Source organism: Scomber japonicus, unplaced genomic scaffold (genome assembly GCF_027409825.1).
Source record: "Scomber japonicus isolate fScoJap1 unplaced genomic scaffold, fScoJap1.pri scaffold_540, whole genome shotgun sequence".
Taxonomy (NCBI): domain Eukaryota; kingdom Metazoa; phylum Chordata; class Actinopteri; order Scombriformes; family Scombridae; genus Scomber; species Scomber japonicus.
The window spans coordinates 5,223-28,117 of NW_026518591.1; the positions used below are offsets into that span (position 1 = coordinate 5,223).

General features: G+C 42.2%; 1 protein-coding gene across 1 annotated transcript; it reads left to right on the forward strand.

The window, feature by feature from the left end:
• Nucleotides 1-497: 497 nt before the first annotated feature.
• LOC128354760 (Krueppel-like factor 6) lies at nucleotides 498-7,750 on the forward strand. Its single transcript, XM_053314931.1, has 4 exons — nucleotides 498-813; nucleotides 3,286-3,856; nucleotides 5,898-6,021; nucleotides 7,168-7,750. Exons 1-4 carry the CDS (start codon nucleotides 712-714, stop codon nucleotides 7,217-7,219), a joined length of 849 nt encoding a protein of 282 aa, XP_053170906.1. The 5' UTR covers nucleotides 498-711; the 3' UTR covers nucleotides 7,220-7,750.
• The last annotated feature ends 15,145 nt before the right edge of the window (nucleotides 7,751-22,895 follow it).

Here is a 22,895-nt window from a genome sequence, read left to right on the forward strand (position 1 = left end):
GTCCCCCTATGAGAAATCAATAAAAGCAATTCTTGTCTTATCTCTTATCATGTCTGTGTGAAGACATAAAAAAGAAAAAAAGAAAAAAAAACATTTCAGCGTGTCTATTTGGAGGCTGAAGCGTAGCTGCACAGTGCCTCCAGCAGCCTGCGCTTCTCCTCTCACTGCCACTGCTGCTGCTGCTCCGCGGAGAAGAAGCTGGTACTCTCATTCAAATCGGCCCCGAAACCTCGACTTCCTCGTTGTGGTACGAGAGAAGTCGGGTTATATAGCGCTCTAAAAATAGCGCTGATTTAGCCCAATGGGAGCCAGAGACGCTCCGGAGCAGGCACCAACCACAACAGACAGGATGAGTCGGCTCTGGCTCAGCATTGGCCAGGGGTGGTCTGGTAGGCGGGTGGTTCACTCCTGCGTGCTCATTGGTAGACGTGCCGAAACGTAATGTAATCACAGGGGGGTGGGCTCGTCTGTAATTTTGAATCGGGGGGGAAGTTTACAGTGCGCTGACGGACTTTTGGAGAGTTCAGTGTTGTGCGCTCACGGTGCGTCACACGCTCAAAACCTCCACTGGAAGCGCACGACTGCAGACTTTATTATACATGCAAATACAAGCAAGGCTCCAGCTTCTCTCTGACAGAAACAACAGACTTCGTTTTTCATCCTATACAAGCTTTATTTCGGCTCTACTTGTGGCTGCATCTCAGGAGTGAAATGGATGTCATACCTATGTGTAGCATCTTCCAGGAGCTCCAAATTGTGCACGACACCGGATACTTTTCAGCTTTACCATCTCTGGAAGAGTACTGGCAGCAGGTAACGATTTATCCCATCCGTCTACTACACACACACACACACACACATATACACACAGAGAGAGACACATACACACAGCTTGACAGATCTTCCCCTCCTCTCCTCTCCTCTCCTCTCCTCTCTCTGGCTCATGTGGGATTGTTTTACAGAAGTTCGGAGAATGTGCGCAATTTGGAGAAACTTGTCTCCAATGACAGCTGCGTGTGTACGTGCAAATGTCAAAGTTGTTTATGTGGCCACACGTTTGATTGAGTGCAACAGTTAATATCAGTTTCCTTCAGTGTTAAAAGTCGGATTGCATTGGTTTGTATGGGGAAGTGATGCAAGTTCCCTTAATGACAGATCCATGTAATAGATTTCCATTTGCTAGTTATAGTGAATAGTGACTTTCTAGTATAGGTGGTATATTATACTTCGCGGAATAGATTTTAATGTCTTAAAATATCACAGTAATACCCTCGTGATACTTAATAAGTGACATAGTTTGACTGTGCGTGCTTGTCTATGCGTTTTAAATATAGCATGCTTGCAGTTGTGTTTTTTTCTCTCGGAAGGTTTTACTGCTGAAAATAAAATAGTTGCAGATATTTTTGGTCTCATGCTGGCAGGTTGTAGAGACACACAGGCTTGTGATAAAATAAAGACACGCTGTGTTGCAGATTTAGTGACTGAATGGCGAGCCGTGTGTCTGCGCGTATCCTCTCTCTCTCTCTCTCTCTCCGCCTCTCTCGCTCTCTCTCTCTCTCTCTCCCTCTAGTTTGCTCTTGCTCTCTGTCACACACACACACACACACACACACACACATACACACACAGTACTCATACACTCGGGAGAATGACAGCCTGACAGAGCAATGAAGAGACAGAGAATGATTTCTATTCCAATTTGGCTCGACCTGGAAGACAGAACAGAGGAGTTTTACACTGAAAACGAAGAGAGAGGGCGAAACTCGTCTTCTTGTTCGGGTTGGGGGGGGGAAATGAAATGAATTGGCAGCACGCTTCAGTTTTATTCTATCTCTTCGTCTATCAGCTCGAGCTTCGGGCTTCTGGCCAAGTCGCCCTCCCAGGCATTTAAAGCTCGCCAGGGATTTATCTAGCACTGCTGGGGGAGAAACATTTGTCTTTGAACGCATTCTGCCCCATTCCCAAATTACTATGATGTTGCCACAATATTCCTAATGTAGATAAAGTGTGTCTCTGATAAGTTATAATGACCTTGTCGTTCCTTATAATCTCCTGTGGTATTATTTATAGCCACATGATCATGCTTAATGGAATTTTTTTATCCATTATGCTATGATATTTGAATATGAGGGATGTTATTCTGGTATTTTAATGTTTCTATCAAGGTTACTTCAGAGTCTGCACACTTTTTGAGATTTTCTAGTAATGTGGTTTAGTTGGACACATGATCTCTGTAATATACCTGCCAGCTGCCTGTAGGCTGATCAACCACAGAGGGATATCCTCATCTCACAGTTTCATTTCTATACTTCTCACATGCCTGAAGAGAAACAAGTTTTAATATAGTCAGAAAAATAATTATGTTGAATAAATGTTTTTTTTAACTTGTGGATATATCTTGTGTCCTCAGCCTGGAGGTATAGCAGCAGTCTATTCAGCTCTACTATAATGACATTTAGTAGTAAACTGCTTAATTTGGAAACCTCACACAGGCCTGTTAGTGGCCCTCATATGTGGCCTGGGTTGACTGACTGCACCAGGTTGAGGAAGTGCTCTTTCACTTCCTTTTCAAAGAAAATAAGCCCACAATCCACAGTGGCTCTTGCAGTATTCATGCCAGGCTTTTTATGGACCCCCATGAACCAGACCTCCCTCCTCTCAGTCCCTGGTGTGCTATGTTATTTCTAGCGATGCCTCCGAATGCATTATTAAATCCACATTATGTTGAATAATTGATAGATTTAAAAGATCTACAAGCACTTCCCTAACCCAGTGGGGGGCTCTGTAGCATATGTAAATTTCATGACCAATCCCAACTCACACTTAAATGCACTTGCACGCACACACACACACACACACACACACACACACACACACGCACAACCATGCATGCATTCACGGGTAAGAGCACCTTATTCTTTCATGCTCTCAGAAGGAAATGTGGCGCGTGTAATCTTCCCTGATATGGCCTCTGAGGGCACCCATTGAATGTACTTCACTATCTTCTGCATAGGACATTGTGTCTTGCTTCATTCCTGTAGGCAGGAAGGAAGCAGGGCCAGTGGTGTTACAGTGTCACAGCATTTCCCCCTCCTGCTGCTGCTGCTAAGAATAAACTCTACAGTCTCCAGAAGGGCACCAGTTTGTGTTTCCCTTGAAAACAAATCACTTTTTTTTAGGGGGGTGTTTTAGGGACTTTCCGGTGGTAAGAAAAGTGTTACGTTTCAGGCCTTCAGGCTCTGTGCACTCATGAACTCACTGCTATCTCTTCTTCCCTTCACGCAGACATGCCTCGAGCTGGAGAGGTACCTCCAGAGCGAGCCCTACATTTCAGCCACGGACCTCAAATTTGAGAGCCAGGAGGACCTGTGGAGCAAGCTGATGCTCGCCTGCGGGGACAAGTCAAACGAGACGGACCCAAAGATCCCCCACATCAAGGAGGAGGAAGACAATCAGGACAGCCAGCACCTCGACGCCGGCGGGTTCAACTCCGACGCCAGCAGCGAGGCCTCGGACAGCTCAGAGGAGCTCTCCCCTACCCTTGACTTCTCCTCCAGCTCTTTGACTGACATTCTGGGCGACGGTGGTGAAGACCTGGGCTCCGCCATCATCAGCACGCCGCCGTCTTCACCCGAGCTGGGCAAGGAGAGCTCTGTCGCCCAGGTGTGGAGTGGGATACAGACTGTGCTGCACTCACCTGGGAAAATAAGGACTGGGGGCATGGAGAGGACAGGGCTGACCAGCGGGGAGGCGTCGCCGGACGGGAGGAGGCGGGTGCACAGGTGTCTGTTCAACGGATGCAGGAAGGTGTACACCAAGAGCTCGCACCTTAAAGCACACCAGCGCACACACACAGGTAAATAAGCTCAACAGTGTGATTTTGTCTTATTTGCCCAATGCAAATAGTCATGTCAAGAGTGCAAACTTGTCATTAGCGGGAAGTACTGCCCCGACTGGTTCTGAAATCATGTTTTTGAGACATTGTTTTGCAAAGAAAAACATCGGCTCCTGTGAAGAGTTGAAAAAATTGCTCAGAAATACAAATAAAATGAAGTCAGGTGTTGTTTTCTTGTCCAAAGTGCGGCAATCGCTCCCACATACTTTGAATAGTTTGTCAGGAGGAATGCCCTCAACTGTGACCTAATTCACATAGTAGAACGTGACTTCATGCAGGGGAAAGGGAGACGGGAGAGAGAGAGAGACGGGAGGGGGAAGGGATGTGCTTTTGTGGCCGAGCAGCACCCAGAGGATGTGGATCCTGAAAACAAATCAACAGTTCTCATATTTCACCATGGGAAAAAACGCTCAAAAACTCACCCGTTTGCATTAGCAGTCATAAAGACGGGAAGAAAAAAAAAAAAGAAGAAGAAGATGGGAATCTGACATTTGCAGTTTTTTGTGCCGAGTTCAAATGTGAGCAGTTTCCCTCGTCACCTTTGACCTCTGCCAAGCTGTTTACAGCTGTGCCGCCCATTAGCAGAGGAAGTCACATTCCTAGCATCCTTCGCTGACCATGTTAGCCCCATGGTTAATGGCCTTTAGGACCATTAGGAGCAGTCTCTATTTTTTCCTGCAGCTCACCACCATTACATAAGCTGTCTACTCGAGCAGCTCCTTAAAGCTGCATACCACAGCTCTCAAGACCCACAAGGCACGAGGTTGTTTTTCTCTTCAACTTACAGTAGCCAGCTCAATCTGCTTTGCACTTACTCGTACAGGATCATGTTTTCTTTGACAGCAAACTGTTTTAGCAGGCAGATAAGTAACTACTGTAAATACTGAGTATATGTTTAAGATTTCACAATGTGGGAAATACAGTAGATATACAGACATGTTGACTTACTGCTCAGATATGTTACAATTATGGTTCCTGTCAGAGGGCAAGTAATTGAAAATGTTATCATACCTATAGACTAGTTGCTATGTATTTAAGACTTTCACAGAGCTCCAGGTAAAGTTAGCGAGTCTGATAAGAGACAACTTTTCTGTGGCAGTGAACACAACACACGACCGGCTGATAACTAACTGCTATAGTCAAAGCTTAAGAAGAGATTCAGGGCTGACGAGTGACAACGGTAGACTAAACATTAAAATGATGAACAGCAGCGGCTACAGACTGACATTCCCTCACACACACACACACACACACACACACACACACACACACACACACACACACACCAGACAGCCTCTTGTAGAGCTGCTAATGTTAGCTCAACTATAACACAGAAACTTTTACAAAGGGCATGAATGTGCTTCCAGTGGACTCTGTGTTTCCAGCATGGACACAGGAAGTGTGACAGCAGCTTCTAATGGTCGTGTTAGTTCATTTATCATTCACTTACAATAGCTGCCAGTCTGTTCAGCGCCTCCATAAGGAGGAGGACGGTACTGTACTAGCACTCTGGTAGTGTTAAGTCAAACTAGCGTAATCATTTTGAGCTGTCTTATGTTTATTTTTAAAGTAAATTGCGCTAGTGTATCAAAAACATATCAGACGTAGAAATATCAATATGCTCTTTTTTTTTAAAGCTAGCTAAATGCTCTGACAGGGAACGCCACCTATGCTAACAAGATAAAGAGAACAACTCTGGATTTAAAAAGTTGAATTTAATCGTTTATTCTGACATGTTCATCAAAAAGCATCAAGTCTTGGTTTTGTTCTTTGATATATTTTGAACATTGAATCTTTATTTCAATATGTAAATAGTAATTTATGTCATAATATGTAGAGATATAAATAGATATAGCTACTTGTTGGGAAAGACTGCTTGTCATTGGCTGTAATCTTTCAACAATGCTGCCTAGCTAAGCTTTTCAAGTCTCTTTAAACTCATTGAACAAACAATGGATGTCCGGATGAATGTTAATGTTGTGATTCCTGTTGGTTTTTGCAGGTGAGAAGCCGTACAGGTGTTCATGGGAAGGTTGCGAGTGGCGCTTTGCACGAAGCGATGAGCTCACCAGACACTTCAGGAAGCACACTGGAGCAAAGCCATTCAAATGCAGTCACTGCGACAGGTGAGCACACTGGAAACGTCAAACCTATTTACATTTCACATGGTGGCTGCCATATCACCTGGGTCACCTTCAACAAATAGCACACTAGAAAGCATTAACAGTTTTTGTATTGCCAACACTACAAGCAGCTAAGGAGGACAAAAGTCACATGCCACCATGCTAGGAAGCAGTGGCATGAATAATGTTATTATTGTAATCTAATGCAAAAACTACTCGATTGTACGTCTCCTTAAAATGATCCCTGGAGTTGGCAATCCACCACCTCTTTGTTTTTCTGAGTTTACCCTTGTCGCCAAGGACTCATTCATTACCACAAACCACTTAGGTATGCAAATTAGTTTATCAAAATGACATGTTGGGTGGAGGAATGAATGAGGGTCAAGGACAGGTTGACGGAATGGGGTCGAGGCCAAGGGGTTGAATGAAAAGAGGGTTGAGTACAAAGGGAGGAGTGAAAGGGTCAAATGGGGATTGTTAATGAGTGGAAGCCAGAAGGTGTTTCGTGATGAGGAGTGCAGGGAATGAAACTGGGCAACATCTCAATGAGCTATTGTAGCTTTATCGTCCCCCTGTGTGGTTCTTGTACTGACAGATAATGGCATTAGACAAACCTACGTGTATAGCTATAGACACGTAGAGCGAAGATTGGATGAGAACGTGGGATTATCTTTGTTCTTGGATTTAATGCCATGTTCTTGTCATATTAAATAGACTTAAACTATAAGCAGCAGAAAGCCTTGATGCCTCCCAGTTAGCGAAAAGGACCACAGAAGTGTCAATAAACTGGTGGATAATGGCAGCAAACCCATCATTGCTAGCAGTTAGATCTAATTAAAATTCAATATCGCAGAAATAATGTTGATTCAGCCAATAAAAAGAGGAGCTTCAAAGTGTTTATGTGACTGATTTCACTTCTCAAATACATAAAAATAGCAAATTTAGCTTTAATTTATTTTGTCTGGTCTCTCTTGACTTGCATAACTTCATTTACTGTGGTGAATTATTGGGTTTTTTCTGTTTATTCATTCATTCTGTTGAGTTCGTCAGCACTTTTGCTTCATTTAATGTAAAAAATGTGTCTGGATATCAGGAAGACATTGATGCAGTCTTATAAAAGCTTCTCTTTTTTTCTCCTTTCATCATCAGGTGTTTCTCCCGTTCTGACCACCTGGCACTGCACATGAAGAGGCACATCTAAGATGGCCTCTGTGTTGAAGGCCCTGAGGGATGATTCTGGTTGATTGTCCTGACCTGTGGGGGATCAGCGAGGCCGGTGTGTCCTGGGAGCGTTAACAGGCGCACCACCGTGTTCCAGTCAGTGGAAAAACATGAAGCAACGCAGGCTATTATTTGCACCATACTTAGTGCCTCCAACACCTCGCTGTGGAGATTGCTCTTGAAAGGCTTTTTCAGAGGAGCGGGAGGGGCGGGAGGAGAGACTTGGAAAAGAAAAAAAAAAAAAAGTTAAAACGGGAAAAATCTGGGCTGGAAAAAGACAGGAAGAGACTCTTCTGTATGGTGTTCAACGCTTTTTTCCTGGAGGATTATGGGACTCCTGCAGGGGTGCCGTTCCTCCAATGACAGTGTGTTTGCCTGTGCGCATGGGGACTGTGAGTGCCTGCGACTGGATGCCTGTGCTGGCTTTATGGAGCGGATGGAGCTTGCATTGTGGAACTGCGAGTGAATGGCATGGATGGATTGATGTTACACATGGGAGGCTTTTATTTGAATGGGGGGGAAAGAGGGGAGGGGAAGGGAGGGGGGGGGGGGGGTTATCTGTTGTCTCACTGAGAATGAATGCAAGCAGAAAAAAAAAAAAGGTTTTGTCTGTGCTGTTTGAGTCTATTGGCTGTGGAGAGGCGTAAAGGGGGGATGATGTTTGGTGGTTTTGGTGGAGTTAAATTACGGAAAATAGCACCCCCTTTCTGCCTGGAGGTGGAACTACAGCTCCCAGTTCAAAAAGTGGGAGGTGTTTTGTTATAGTGCAGCTATTAAATGTGCAATGTATTACGTAGCCTGTCTCAAAAACATACACGCTATAAAAGCTCATTTTGTTGTCCATTGTGTAAGCTCTGTATCTTTGAAAGAAAAAAAAACAAAAAAACAACGGTTGTACACAAAAACAGTTATCGCCATTATAACAGAAGTTGCATGGGATCTGGGGATGTGTTGCTCACCTGTTTGCTTATCGGACAACAAAATTTCCATTTGAGAGCAGCTACCTTCATATTACTCAATATCATAGTATTGTACAAAACACATAAGGCAGTCATTTTGATTTTTATGTTCTTAAGTTGGGGATACCACTATTGCTTGGCAACTGTCTTGATCATGGGATTTTTGTTCCTTTTTTATTTTTATTTTTTTCTTCTTCTTCTTCACTTTTTTTCTCTTTTTTCTTTTGTTCTATCTGTAAATGCACTGTTGACCTTACTGATGCCTTATGTAAGTGGCCTTGTCCTGTTAAATAGATCACTCTCTCTCTCGCTCTCTCTCTCTCACACACACACACACACATACACACACACACACACACCTACACACCTACATAGACAGAGGATGCGAATGCAGTAGTGTGTTATTAAATAGCTTTACAAAGGCTCTGATCCATACAGTCGCACCTTTTTCCCTTTTTATCTCGCGACAAGCTCCTCTAAACCCCTGAATAATAAAAAAAATAACTATATATCAGCTTCAAAATGACTGCCATTTTTACATTTCTGTGCATTCTTTGTTGACTATATCATAACAAATACCAGAACTAAATCATATTCTCCAAAAATGACCCAGGTTTGAGATAGAATTGTGGAGCACTTGGAAAGCAATTCAGTTTTGTAAAGGTTTTACTACTATGTAGTATACGGTGGTGTAGATGCACTTCAGATGGACTGTAACTAGCTGTCAATGGTACAGATTCTTTGGAAACATGTTCTCATGAAATGTGGTGCGCTCGGCCACCAAGGTTGTTATAAATTAGGATTTTACTGCAAGGAAAACATGTACGTTGGGGCCATTTCTATCCGCCGATGTGTCAAAGGCTCTTTAAGAAGGATGCGTCCTCTAGAATAATGACAACACTCTCGATCTTGAGACTGTTCTGATGTTGAGTGTTTTGGTAAGTCTCGCCCCTCGAGGTGAGTCAGTGTCTTTACTCAGTCCTGGTTTTAAACAACCCGTGATCTGACTAAACGGTACCAAAACCGGTCTAACCAGTTATTGTGTCTGAGCTGTGCTGCAGCAGGTCCGGGGGTTTCTGTCTGTCTGTCTGTCTGTCTGTCTGTGCAGGTGAGCTAAGATGAGACCAGGACCAGATGTTTGTCTGTACCAATCTCACTATATGCATGTTTTAACTTTGAGTTAAAAGGACTTCAACGCACTCTCTCTGTGGGTTGATAAAAATCTCTCTCTGCTATCTTTTAGTTTATTTAAATTCTTTCAATTCGAAATTGGAAAACCCCCCCATCAAGTTGATTTAAAGATACATTTTTGGAGCCACAGAGTAAAACAGGAAGTGTTCATAAAAACCTGATGTGTGTCGACCTCACAGGAAGCCTTATTGTGACCCCCAAACAACTGTACAGGTTAACCCAGGTCGACAATAAAGAAAATCAGTAGGCCAAATGTTCCCTTTTTACACTGAAGAGAAATGTTGAAAATGCAAAGATATGTACATTGTAAAACGAAAAAGAGAATTTTGTAAAAGCAAGCTTCTATTTTGAGAGGGTATGGGACCAAAAAAAAAGAAAGAAAAGAAAAAAAAACAAACAAGAAATGCAGTGTGTTGTTTCTAAAGATGAAACCAATAAAAGACAAAGAGGCTGAACAGTTATTGTAAAATAAAATAGACACACTCTCTCTCTCCATTCTCCTTCATTTGCTTCTGTGACATCTTTTTTTTTTTGGTTGGTTGGATTGGACGACATTAAGAGCAAATGTTTGTTTTTTTTAAAAAAGGCATCAATAGTGCGTACACCTGTGGCCTATCATCTTTCAAAATAAAATAACAAAAACAAAAAAAAAACTACTTTTCAGACGTGAATTGTTCTGGACACTTGAATTGTTATCATTTTTGCATTCTGGTGCCCGCTAAGTATTACCTTTTTTTTTTTTTTTTTTTTTTTTTTTATTTCCCATGTGATGATTTTCTTTCTCTGAACCTTTTCAAAGACCTGAGAAGATGCCCTTATCTTTTAGCTTAGAAAAATCTTTATTGGACAAAAACATGGAGATAAAAAAAAAAAAAATGTGACCGCTCTATTTTTGTTTGTTTTATGGCATAACAAGATTTTTTCATTTGAAATTGTTTTGTAAAATAGTTTCTGTATGAATGTATTTTTTATTGGAAAATCGATAAAAAGAATTTATTGGATCTACATGTTGCTGCTTCTTTTTTTTGGGTTTTCTTTTCTCCTTTTCTCCTGCAGTCCTCTCCCTCGGGAACAAACAGGTCAAACAGGAAGTCTTTTGTTTACTGGATGGAAGATTCCCAAAGGAGAAATTATTTGTGCCCCCCCCCCTTCCCCTTCTTCCCCTTTTCTGTATACAGGTCAAAGGTCAGGGTTAATTGCAGAGCAGTGCCATACTATAGTGGTAGGGAAAAACACTTTAGCAAGGTGAAGAACATCAGCCTTGTAATAAGATGATATCCAGTAGCTTCCATTATTCTGCTTTATGAAATGTAGGCCTATGTCTCCATTGCCTCATTTTGGCCTTTAATTCTCTCTTAGTTACCTTCACCAAGTTAAAGGATGAGGTTCAAACCTTTCTATATCTCTTAAAGGGGGGGGGGGCACTCTATTTAGGTATGCATTTATGTTATATTGTAATTGTAATTGGTTGTATTTATTTTAATATGGACCCCAGGAAGAGTAGCTGTTGCCTGGGTAACAGCTAATGGGGATCCAAATAAACTAAACTAAACTATATTTTCCTTATTGTAAAAACTCCAACATATTACTTCCCACCTTCCTCTCCTTGTCTGTGGCATCCAGCCCAGATCCACTGGTTCCTACTGAAGATGGAGAGTAATGAATATGTAATAGTCTTTTGCTCAAACTGTATCCATGGTGATGAAGGAATATATAACTGAGTTAACGAAAACTAAGACTAAGACTAAAACTAGCAATGAAAAAATAATTTACTTAACTGAAATTAAAATAAAAACTAATATTTAAATTAATTGTGATTAGATAATATCCAGTAGCTTCCATTATTCTGCTTTATGAAATGTTTGGATGAGCTTCAAACCTTTCTATATTTTACTTATTGTAAAAACTCCAACACAATACTTCCCACCTTCCTCTCCTTGTCTGTGGCATCCAGCCCAGATCCACTGGTTCCTACTGAAGATGGAGAGTAATGAATATAACAAATATGTAATAGTCTTTTACTCAAGCAACATCAAACTGCATTCATGGTCATGAAGGAATATGTCACTGAGTGCAACAGTGTGACTCACTAATGTTACACCTGGTCTATGGCTCGCACCAGTTTCCTAATTCCTAATTCTGACCCTTCATACTTCCTGTACCTCCCCTGATAATGTCGGCTTATTTCCATTTTCTGAACATTAAACTTTCTTATTATAGATTTACTCGTAGTGACATCACCTCAGATCTGAGCTACTACTGATATAGAAATGATGGCTAAAGCTAAAGCTACAAAATAAGACTTGAGTTGTGATAAACTGAAATAATCTCAAAATCAAATATTGTGTTGCTCAATGTGTAAGAATATTAATACCGAGATGAAAAAATAAATAAATAAATAAACTGAAACTAGTCAATTCCTTCAAAATAAAACTAAACTGAAAACTAGTCAATTCCTTCAAAATAAAACCAAACTAAAAACTAGTCAATTCCTTCAAAATAAAACCAAACTAAAAACTAGTCAATTCCTTCAAAATAAAACCAAACTGAAAACTAGTCAATTCCTTCAAAATAAAAACTAAACTAAAGCTACAAAATAAGAGACTTGAGTTGTGATAAACTGAAATAATCTCAAAATCAAATACTATGTTGCTCAATGTGTAAGAATATTAATACCGAGATGAAAAAAGCTTATCCCAAGGTTCGACATTAGAACAAGCGATGGGGGCGAGCCGGTTGGAGGAATGTGCACTGTGAGTCCAATCTGTCCCTCCCGCTCGAGCCAAGAGCATCGAGTTTTCATCTTTACTCTCCAAGAAATTTATGCAAATTAAATTGTGCCGCAAACAAATCCCCGATAAGAGCTCAGCACACTACACAGACAAATAGCCTCTTCATCTCCGATTGCAAGCAACAAAGTGCCTCGGCTTTAACGCTGCTCCACCGAGCCTGCCATGCTCCGTGCCTCAAAGCCACCCTAAATAATTGAAGCACACTCTCAAGAGTTTTTTTTTTTATAGTTTTCAAACGTATATTTATTAGCATTTTAATTCAAATTGAAAAAAAAGAAATGAAAACTGAAAACTTGAGTAATATAATAAAGAAAGGAAATAATTGTAGAATGGTCAAATCTTCAATCTGATACTCCACCAGGACGCCAAAGTTGGTTTCCTGCTGTTTGAAGGATCTCAATAATTTGGGAGAGTTGGAGAGAGTGAAGAAAGGAGGGAAGGAAAGACAAAACGATGGAAGTAAGGAAGGAAAAAGTGATGGGAAGGAAAGACAAAAGGAAGGAAGGTCAATTGACCCTGTGTCTTTTGACTGTTCCTTCTTCTCCTCCCTTTCTTCCTTCCTTCTTTCCTTCCTCCTTCCTTTCCTTCTGTCCTTCTTTCCTTCCTCCTTCCCTCCTTTCCTTTCCTTCCTTCCTTCCTTCTTTCCTTCCTTCTTTCCTCCCTTTCTTTCTCCCTCCTTTCCTTCTCCTTCCCTCCTTTCCTTCTGTCCTTCTTTCCTTCCTTCCTTCCTTCCTTCCTTCTTTCCTCCCTTTCTTCCTCCCTTCTTTCCTCTGTCCTCCCTTCCTTCTTTCTTTCCTCCCTCCTTTCCTTCCTTGCTTCTTTCCTTCCTCCCTCCCTCCTTTCTTTCCTCCCTCCTTTCCTTCCTTCCATCCCTCCTTCCTTTCCGGCAGTCCTTCCCCCCTCCTTTCCTCCTTTTCTTCCTTCTTCCTCCCTTCCTCCCTTGACTTGAGGACAACAGGAGGGTTAAGAACAGAGAGTTGCTCTTGCACGGTTATAATGGGCAGCTTTGTAAAGATATACCTTCATTTATATAAACTGTACCTTTAAATAGTCACACAGCATTTCTCATCAGTAGCTCTATTTTAAGACTCGTGACACTTGCGGCCACAGTTAAATATTACCTTCACTTGTGTAATAAGCACAGTTCCAGGAAAACCTCCTCAGACTCAGCAGTGTGCAAAAAAAAAAAGAAGTGTCATTTGACCCTCCAAATTAATTAAATAGAGACAAATTTGAAATGCATCTCATTTTTTTGGATGGTTAATAGAGAAAGACTCCTGATTAGACTCTATTAATATGTAGCATCTTCATTAAACGTGAGCCCGTGAAGAAAGGTGGCTAGATCCCCCCGAGGCAGTGAAGGAAAGCCAGCAGGTGGATAATGGGACTAAGATCGAATGAAATTCAACAGCTGATTAATTCACTGAATATGAGGCAAAAGATAACCGGCTAGATATTATAATAAATATAAAGTATTTGTGAATGAAAGAGAAGAATCGGCAGAAATTCACTACTAGTGGAAAAAATGGGCAAAACTAAATATATCCACGTATCCCCTAGCAACTAACCATCAAAAATACATTCACTCATTCATTTAACAGTAAATATACAGTTTAAGTCATGTCAGGCCATTTTCCCAGAGAGGGATTAACCCTTGGAAGGAAGGAAGGAAGGAAGGAAGGAAGGAGTAAGGAGGGAGGGAGGAAAAGAGGAAGAAAGTAAGGAGAGAAGGAAGGGAGGAAGGGAAGGAAGGAAGGAAGGAAGGAAGGAAGGAAGGAAGGGAGGAAGGAAAGTAGGAAGGGAGGAAGGAAAGGTGGAAGGAGGGAGGGAGGGAAAGAGGAAGGAAGTAAGGAGAGAAGGAAGGGAGGAAGGAAAGAAGACAGGGAGGAGGGAAAGGTGGAAGGAGGGAAGGAGGGGGGAAAAGAGGAAGGAAGGAAGGAAGGAGAGAAGGGAAAGGTGGAAGGAGGGAAGGAGGGAGGAAAAGAGGAAGGAAGTAAGGAGAGAAGGAAGTGAGGAAAGAAGTATGGAAGGAGGGGAAGAACAAAGGAAAATTCAAAGAAAGAGGGAGGAAGGAAGGAAGGAAGGAAGGAAATAAGGAAGGAAGGAAGGAAGGAAGGGAAGATGGAAGGAAGGAAAAGAACACAGGAAGGAAAGTGGGCCAGAGTGCACCCCTCAGCGGGCAGGTTCTGGCCCACGGGCCGCATGTTTGACACCCCTGCCCTAAATCAACACTAAAGGCCTTGAGTCTTCAAAGGTAGCTAACCCGCTGACTGACCAGACAAACCAGAACAACCAGTGACTCCAGTTCCTACTGTTACAATACACACACACACACACACACACACACACACACACACACACACACACACACACACACACACACACACACACACACTTAACACTTAACACTAATATATGAGAATCATTCTAGAGCAGGGGGGTCAAACTCATTTTCATTCAAGGGCCACATACAATTTCATCTCATGTGGGCCGGATCATTAAATAGATGGAAGGGAGGAAGGAAGGAAGGAAACAAGGATGGAAGGAAGGAAAAGTGAAATAAAGGAAAGAAAGGCGGGAAGGAAAGACAAAAGGAAGGAAGGAAGGAAAAAGTGATAGGAAGGAAAGACGGAAGGAAGGACTGAGGGAAGGAGGGAGGGAGGAAGGAAGGAAGGAAGGAAGGAAGGACTGAGGGAAGGAGGGAAGGAGGAAGGAAGGAAGGAAGGAAGGAAGGAAGGAAGGAAGGAGGAAGGTTAGAGGGATTAGGAAGGAAAGGAAGAAAGAAAAAGAAGACAAGAAGGGAAGGAAGCACGGAAGGAAGGAAGGAAAGGAAGAAAGGAAAAGAAGACCAGAAAGGAAGGAAGGAAGGAAGGAAGGAAAGGAAGAAAGGAAAAGAAGACGAAGGAAGGAAGAACGGAAGCAAGGAAGGAAAGGAGGGAGGGAGGAAGGAAAGGAAGGAAAGGAAGAAAGGGAAAGACAATTAAGGAAAGATGGAAGGAAGGAAGGAAGGACGGAGGGAAGGAAACAAAGAGGGAAAGAAGTAAGAAAGGGAGGAAGGAAAGAAGGACAGAAGACAAGAAGGACAGTGGGCCGGATTGGACGCCTTGGCGGGCCGGTTCTGGCCCACGGGCCGCATGTTTGACACCCCTGATCTAGAGAGAGCAGTTGTTGTAAATACTCCAAGGCTGAGTATTATTATTTATTCATGGGAACAGATTAATTCATTTAAAGGAACAAATGACTTAATTGGTAACCTTGAATCATGCGGGGCTTCGTACACATCAAACAAACATGCTTAAAATGTTATTAATTAGCAGTTAGAGGTTTTTTCCATATCATCCAACCACACTATTAGATAAATATATAAAGAGGCATGTACAGTTAAAATGTGGATCCATCAGTGAGGATTAAAACTCCTATTGTCCTCGAGTCAATGAAGGAAGGAAGGGAGGAAGGAAGGAAGGAAAGAAGGAAGGGAGGAAGAAGGAAGGCTTAAAACTCCTATTTAACTCCACTAGTCGGAGATTGTATACACAGTTCCAGCACTACTCGGCTCGACTCGACTCGGCTCAGTTCCAGGAACGACCTTTTCCATTACAAAAAGGTACCTACTCAACGTGGGCGGGGTCGTCATAGCAACGGCTCCGCGAAACTGCTGTGACTTTGTTTTATACGCGACACAAACACATAAACAATGGAGGACATGGAGGCGACGGTGTACTTGCTGCTGTATGTGGCTTTCTGTCACACACAAAGCAAAGAGAAGAGCAACGTATGACTGTAACGCTGTTGCCGGTATTTAAAAATGGCGAGTTTGAGTCTTGTGTGGGACGGCTCATGACTCTTCCAGCGACAACTCTTCTGACCAATCAGCGGCCGGCAGTCTGTCGACGTCACATTTAGTATCGGCTCGGCTCGCTTGGAACCTCAGCAGAGCAGGTACTAAAAAAGTACCAGGTACCAGGTACTATCCCTAGTGGGGACGCAAGAAAAACAGAGTCGAATCGAGTCGAGTCGAGCTGGAACTGTGTAGTGGAAAAGCGCCAATTCAGAGCTACTGTCAATCAATCAATCAATCTTTATTTGTATGGCGCCAAATTACAACAGAGTTATCTCAAGGCTCTTTACACATAGAGCAGGTTCTCAACCGAACTCTTCAGGTTTTCATTTTAAAGAGACCCGACTCATTCAGTGTAATGAATGAGAACATTCAAGGTTGATCAGGAGAACAAGATCTTCCCTAGAGCAAGGTTTCACCACATGCGCATATGTATACACACACACACACACAAACACACACACAGCCCCCTCCTCAGAGCTCGTATGTCCTGTAGGCCTGGGAGGAGGGTGGGGAGGGGGTGAGGGGGGGGTTTGCTTGTTAAACCAGAAAGAAAGTGGAGGTCAGCGACCCCACATGAGGATGGTAGTCCGTCAAGTCTTTGTCACCTGGAAACCTTCCCGGATGGTTTTCATTCATATTCAGCCACAAAAAGAAGCTGAGACGGACTCCCGCTGGTTTTACAGATGAACCAATATGGCATATTGGAAATTTTGTAGGTCTCCAGTGGTTTATAACTCTCCCACTTACATTTGGGCATTTAGCTGATGTTCGGTGCAGAGTGACGAGATGCAATAATCTGCTAATTAAAACACGAGTACATGAGACTGTATGTCCTTCTGTCACCGGTTTATTATCGCTTTTAAATATGCTATTCGGAAATCAGCATCTGGTGCATTTTATCCATATGAGTGAAAACAGGGATTCAGTTCTCTTTCTAAAGGACACATCAGCGCAAAAATAGTGACACTTGTACAAGACCAACAACTGCAATGTCCTTTTTTTAGGCAGGATCAATATCACTCTTACATCCGTCCCTCAGGTATGATGCTTAAACCAACAGCTGGTTAGCTTAGCTTAGCGTAGCATAAAGACTGGAAACAGGAGAAACTCCTAAGGCAAAAAAACCCCACTAAGGTGCTATTTTATAAAGAGCAGTATCAGACATGAAAATCACTCACCTTTCGGCGAAATTTGCCGTTTTGAAACCAAAATAGATGTCCTACGTGAATCATGCAGATCCATGAGAATTTTTTTTTTTTTTTTTTTGGGGGGGGGGGGGGGGGGGGTGTCAAGTGGCCTCCGTCACTTGGTGTTTTTTTTATGTGAGTAGACCTCATTAATACCATAGATAGACGATTAATACACGCACCTATTGTCACCCACTTTGTCGTCGGTCACATGTCCTCATTGGCTTTGGAGACATGTGCTGCCTCATCCTAAGCACTGATTGGCTGGTGTGTGTGGTGTCGTATGAAACAGTCACGTGTCCCACAGATGCACGCAGGAGTCGTTACAGGGACCGTTGATGGTTGATGTGTGTTATTACGTTACGTGTTGGACTAAATACATGGACATATTGAGGAAAATATTCCGGTTTTATGGAAACGGATTTCATATTTCACAAGAATGGATACTTGGCGAGCTGTACAGAAAGTCCTGAGTCATAAGATGATCGTTGTGGATAAAGGGAAGACTTTGAAGGTATGTAGCATTATAGCTTTTCTTACTTTAGCTGAGTGGCTAGCCGAGCTAACCGCTAATACTATTACGGCTGTGAGCAACCATATAAGTCGTGGGTGGTCTTGAATGAATCAGGACAATCTAAGCTTTCCAACAATGTATGGTATGAATATATATGTTTAAGGGTTGGTGTTTAAAACATTCAGAAGAACTTGTGGCTACCTCCCAACTTCCGGTCCGTCCCGTTAGCGGAACAGCGTGTTTTACGTGTCTGCAGTTCCGGTCCTTCATGTTGGCTGAAACAGACAAGTCACCCTCAAACATGCTGAAAACCAGATTGAAGTTTGGCCAGTGCAGTTAGTCTTCCCTAATGTTTATGTGGCTTTGAGGATGTTCCTCACGTTGCCGGTGACAAACTGTGAGGGGGGGAGCTCATTTTCTCATTTGGGGAGAATCAAAAATGAGCCTGAAGTCCTTTTATCATTACTGGCTATACAGTCTGAACCTGTCAGAGACCTGGACTTTAGAGATGTTGTGGAGGAGTTTGCTAGGAGAAAGGTCATTGCATAAGGGAACTACTCCAATGTGTGTGTGTGTGTGTGTGTGTGTGTGTGTGTGTGTGTGTGTGTGTTGTTAATGTGCATTGTGTTTTTTTTATGACTCTGAAAACATTTGTTGTTGGGATGTTTGATATTGTGGAGATTCTAAAAACAGGTTGTTTGCTATTCTTTTAAGTGTTTCTGCATATCTGAGTGTATAGTAAGTTTTGATAATACACACACACACACACACACACACACACACACACACACACACACACACACACATTCACTGCATGTGCTGAGAGTCTGGTGTTGAATTTATCAGTCAGTGTGAATCCTGTGCAAGTACAGGAGTTTCCAACAACTACTACATCCACACTTGTGCACTAGTAAACTAGTTGTCTGTTGTATTGTTGTGTGTGTGTGTGTGTGTGTGTGTGTATGTGTGTGTGTGTATTTGTGTGTGTATTTAACCATTTCCATATAAATGGGATACAGATGTGGTTTTCAAGCAGAAATTTACATTGAACATGTTTCTTTTAATCTTTGCACTTTCATCAAACTGCACTGTCCTCTGTCCGTCCGTCTTCTGCTGCTTATCCGGGGTCGGGTTGTAGTTCTGCTTGAATTTCCTCTCAAAATGCATCAGATTGATGATTTCAAGCCCTAACCTCCCTAGAGGGGTCGTATCCTTCTCACCTTTTTCACCCATGACCCGTTTTCATGTCTGAGTATGCTTAAATGATTTCCTACTTCAACACTCTTCCTCTAACTCTCAACCAAGAAGCAAATAAGCATGAAAGCCAATTTGCATATTTCCCCAAAATGTCAAAGTAGTCTTTTAAGCTCAGGTTAAGCTTAGGCCACCAAAACTCCATGATTGACCGCAAAATAATAGAGCCACCTTGACATCTTGAATATCTTAACATTGCATGCTATTTTTTTTACTTTTATATGTGCAGTATATTCCTGTATTTGTAGCATCTGGTGTCAAAATCAGATGCTTTGTGCACTCAATAGTCTGCAATATCTTTATATGTCAAACTGCTTTCTGGTTGTCTTCCTTCCTGCCTGCCTGTGGAGGAGGGGAGCAGGGAGAAGACTAATTCCTCTTTCTGACATCCAGAGCATGACAAAATGTATATATATGGTATTCACTTGTTGAATTATTATAGAATAAAATCCTCCCATGCAGTAGTAACACTGGTTGCATGTGTTGTACTGAAGACTGGATGGTTTTTCCACACACCCGCTACGAACACAGACAATGATGAAGAGGTCTGGAGGTCTGAGGGGGCTGGGGCTCTGGTACATCTCCTGATGGATGGGCATTCCTCAGCCCTCCCCACCATCCAAACCCCCCCCCCCACCTCCTCCTCCTCCCTGCTCCGTCCTCCCCACCTGTCCTCTCTTCTCCCCAAGGTGATGAACAAGCTCATTACCATGGCGTGCTGATAAAAGGAGGCCATTATCTCTCGGCGGTGCACTTTGAACTCTGACAAAGGAATCTACTCCTCCTTGTCTCCGGTTTCTGGTGGTTATGTAATGCATTCATGGCGCGGTGAAAGAGGTGGCTCGCTGCCAATGTTTTCAGAGCATCCCACGCAGAGGAATCTTCTCCAAGATACTGTCATGGTCGCATACACTGAATTCTAGCTCGCCAGTGATCCAAGTCTATCTCTATTTCTATCCTGTCGTGATGCTTCTGTCAACACAGGTGGAGTTTGTCATCTTCAGAAAGACAGCCAGCATCACATACTGTCAACAGAATAAAGCTTGTATTTGAGATATGCTGCTAATAGAGACTAGACTTTAATTTCCCCCTATAGGCTACACCCCCCCCCTTTTTTTATCAAGAGACAATAGAAGTATTTAAAGAAGCTGTAGTACTGTGAATTTAGTAGTAATAATATAGAAAAAGCAGTTTAAACATGAAGCAGTGTTGATTTTTGCTCATAAATTGTTAGCATAGTGTGCATATAGCATTAGCATAACATTAAAAGTACTATATAGCAGCTACAATATTAGTATTTTAAATAAGCTGTAGTAGTTATACTGTGAATGGAAAAGCTGCATTAGGTTTTAGAAGTAGTAATAATATAGAAAAAGCAGTTTAAACATGAAGCAATGTTGATTTTTGTCTCATAAATGGAAGCTGTAACACTATTATAGTTTTATATTGTGTGTGTATTTGTTAGCATTGTGTGCATATAGCATTAGCTTAGCATTAAAAAGTACTATATAGCAGCAACAATAGAAGTAGGCTATTTAAAGAAGCAGTAGTAGTAGTAGTAGTAGTAGGCACGAAGTAGTAGTAATACTGTGAATGGAAAAGCTGCATTAGGTTTTAGAAGTAGTAATAATATAGAAAAAAGCAGTTTAAACATGATATTGTGTCTGTATTTGTTAGCGCTGTGTGCATATAGCATTAGCATAGCATTAAGTACTACATAGCAGCTACAGTATTAGTATTTTAAATAAGCTGTAGTAGTAATACTGTGAATGGAAAAGCTGCATTAGGTTTTAGAAGTAGTAATAATATAGAGAAAGCAGTTTAAACATGAAGTAATGTTGATTTTTCTCATAAATAGCAGCTGTATAATAAGATTTTCCTTGTTCTCTTATCTGCTCCTATGTCACATTGCAATTCTTCCTTTTGTTCAAGGGCAGAATACCTTCTCTTCACTGGAAGGCTTTTATATTGGGAGGCAACATGGCATAGTATAGCTTTAACCCTCCTGTTGTCCTCGAGTCAAGGAAGGAAGGAATGAAGGAAGGGAGGAAGGAAGAAGGAAAGGAGGGAGGAAAGAAGGAAGGAAGGAAGGAGAGAGGAAGGAAGGAAGGATAGAATGAAGGAAGAAAGGGGGATGGAGGAAGGAAGGGAGGAAAGAGAGGAAGGAAAGGAAGAGAGGGGGGTGGAGGAGGGAGGAAGGAAGGAAGGACAGAATGAAGGAAGGAAGGGGGATGGAGGAGGGAGGGAGGAAGGAAGGAATGAAGGATAGACGGAAGGATCAGAAGCAGGGATGGAGGAAGGAAGGGAGGAAAGAGAGGAAGGAAATAAAGAGAGAAGGAGGGATGGAGGAAGGAAAGAAGGAAGGACAGAGGAGGGAGGGAGGAAGGAAGGAAAGAAGGAACTGCCAAAACAGACGGGGTCAATTTGACCCGGGAGGACGACAGAAAGGTTAAAAAGAGAAACTCAGAGGATATAGAGGGGAGAAGGAGTATGATGATGTGCTCTTGAAATAAATGCTAAACAGTTTTGGTACTGGTACACAAACACCCCCCCCCCTCCCCTTCATTGCCTTTTACTGCCTCTAATTTTAAAATCTGCAGTAGTTGTGAAAATGGAAAATGAAATGCAACAATGAATATAGAGCTCCGAAGCAGCAGCTGGGTGTGAATTTCTGTACTGTTCATTACCGGAGTGATTTAATCTAATTACACACGTGTACCTACTTGCTCAATTTTGGCTTGTTTCGGTAAATTAGACGTCTAGATGTTTTGCTAGTTCTGGAAAGTAGAAAGTAGTGGTTTATTTTGTTTTTGTTTTGGAAAGGGAAAGTGGCACATGTTTTGTTTTCCAGAGTGATGGGGAGGATGGGGGGGGGGGGGGGGGGGACACACACAATGAAGTCATGGTTTCTTAAACTAGACCAAAATTACAATCTGAATGTCATTTTCTGCAACAAAAGAGTAACAACAGTAGTATTGATTTACAAAAATGCAATATGTGAAGTAGTTGTTGCTGAAATATACTATAGTTGAATCAGGAACATCGTCATTTGCTGCTTTACTGACTGATGATCAATGCTAGTATAGTTTTTAGGTGAAAGGCCACATACAGCCCAATTTGATCTTATGTGGGCCGGTGCATTGAAGGAAGGAAGGAAGGAAGGAAGGAAGAGAAGACAGGATGAAAAGATGAAAGGATGAAAGGGAGGATTGAAGGAAGTTTTACAACTATTACCAAAAGTTGAATAGTCCTACATTTGGTGAGAAAATACAATATTATGTATAAAGTCATCACCTGTAGATAAATGTCAAAAATTGTGTTTTTTTTCTATAAACATGCCCAAGAAAGTGAACTTTTTCTTCCCATTAGGCTGCATGTTGCTGCAAAAAGCCCCAACAACCAAATGATAAAGGCAAACTGTGGAGCCTGACAAGCAAAACTGAGGGCAAAGAGTCCCGATCCATGTCTGCTGTCAATCAAATTATTAAACTGTACAAGCTGGGGCACTAATCTGAGTTGTTGACATGTACATGGGATGCATTTTACCCCTCATCCTCTCCTCATCCTCATCCTCAGTCTCTGTGACTCTCTCAGCTCAGGTAAAAACTCACACTCAGTGTTTGAATGTAGGAAAAAAAATGAAAAAACCCAGCACCCTGTGAGTTTTCATCAAGGTCACAGCAACCTTTCTCTCCTTTTTACACCAAAAAAAAAAAAAATCTATAAACACACCCCAAACCACCACTATACACCCCCCCCCCCCCCCCCCCCCCCCACACACACACACACACATAAAGGAAAAACACTCACACTCGCACCTCATTCCCTGAAGGTTTTCGAAGCCCTGTTTGAATTCACCTATCACCATGACTACTCTCTCTTTACCGGCTGTGCCCGTGGGAGGTTTTTGCCCAGCCT

Coding starts and splice junctions, on each gene's coding strand:
- LOC128354760 (XM_053314931.1), top strand. CDS start 712: ATGGATGTCATACCTATGTGTAGCATCTTCCAGGAGCTCCAAATTGTG. Junction 814..3,285: donor TGGAAGAGTACTGGCAGCAG/GTAACGATTTAT, acceptor CCCTTCACGCAG/ACATGCCTCGAGCTGGAGAG. Junction 3,857..5,897: donor ACACCAGCGCACACACACAG/GTAAATAAGCTC, acceptor TGGTTTTTGCAG/GTGAGAAGCCGTACAGGTGT.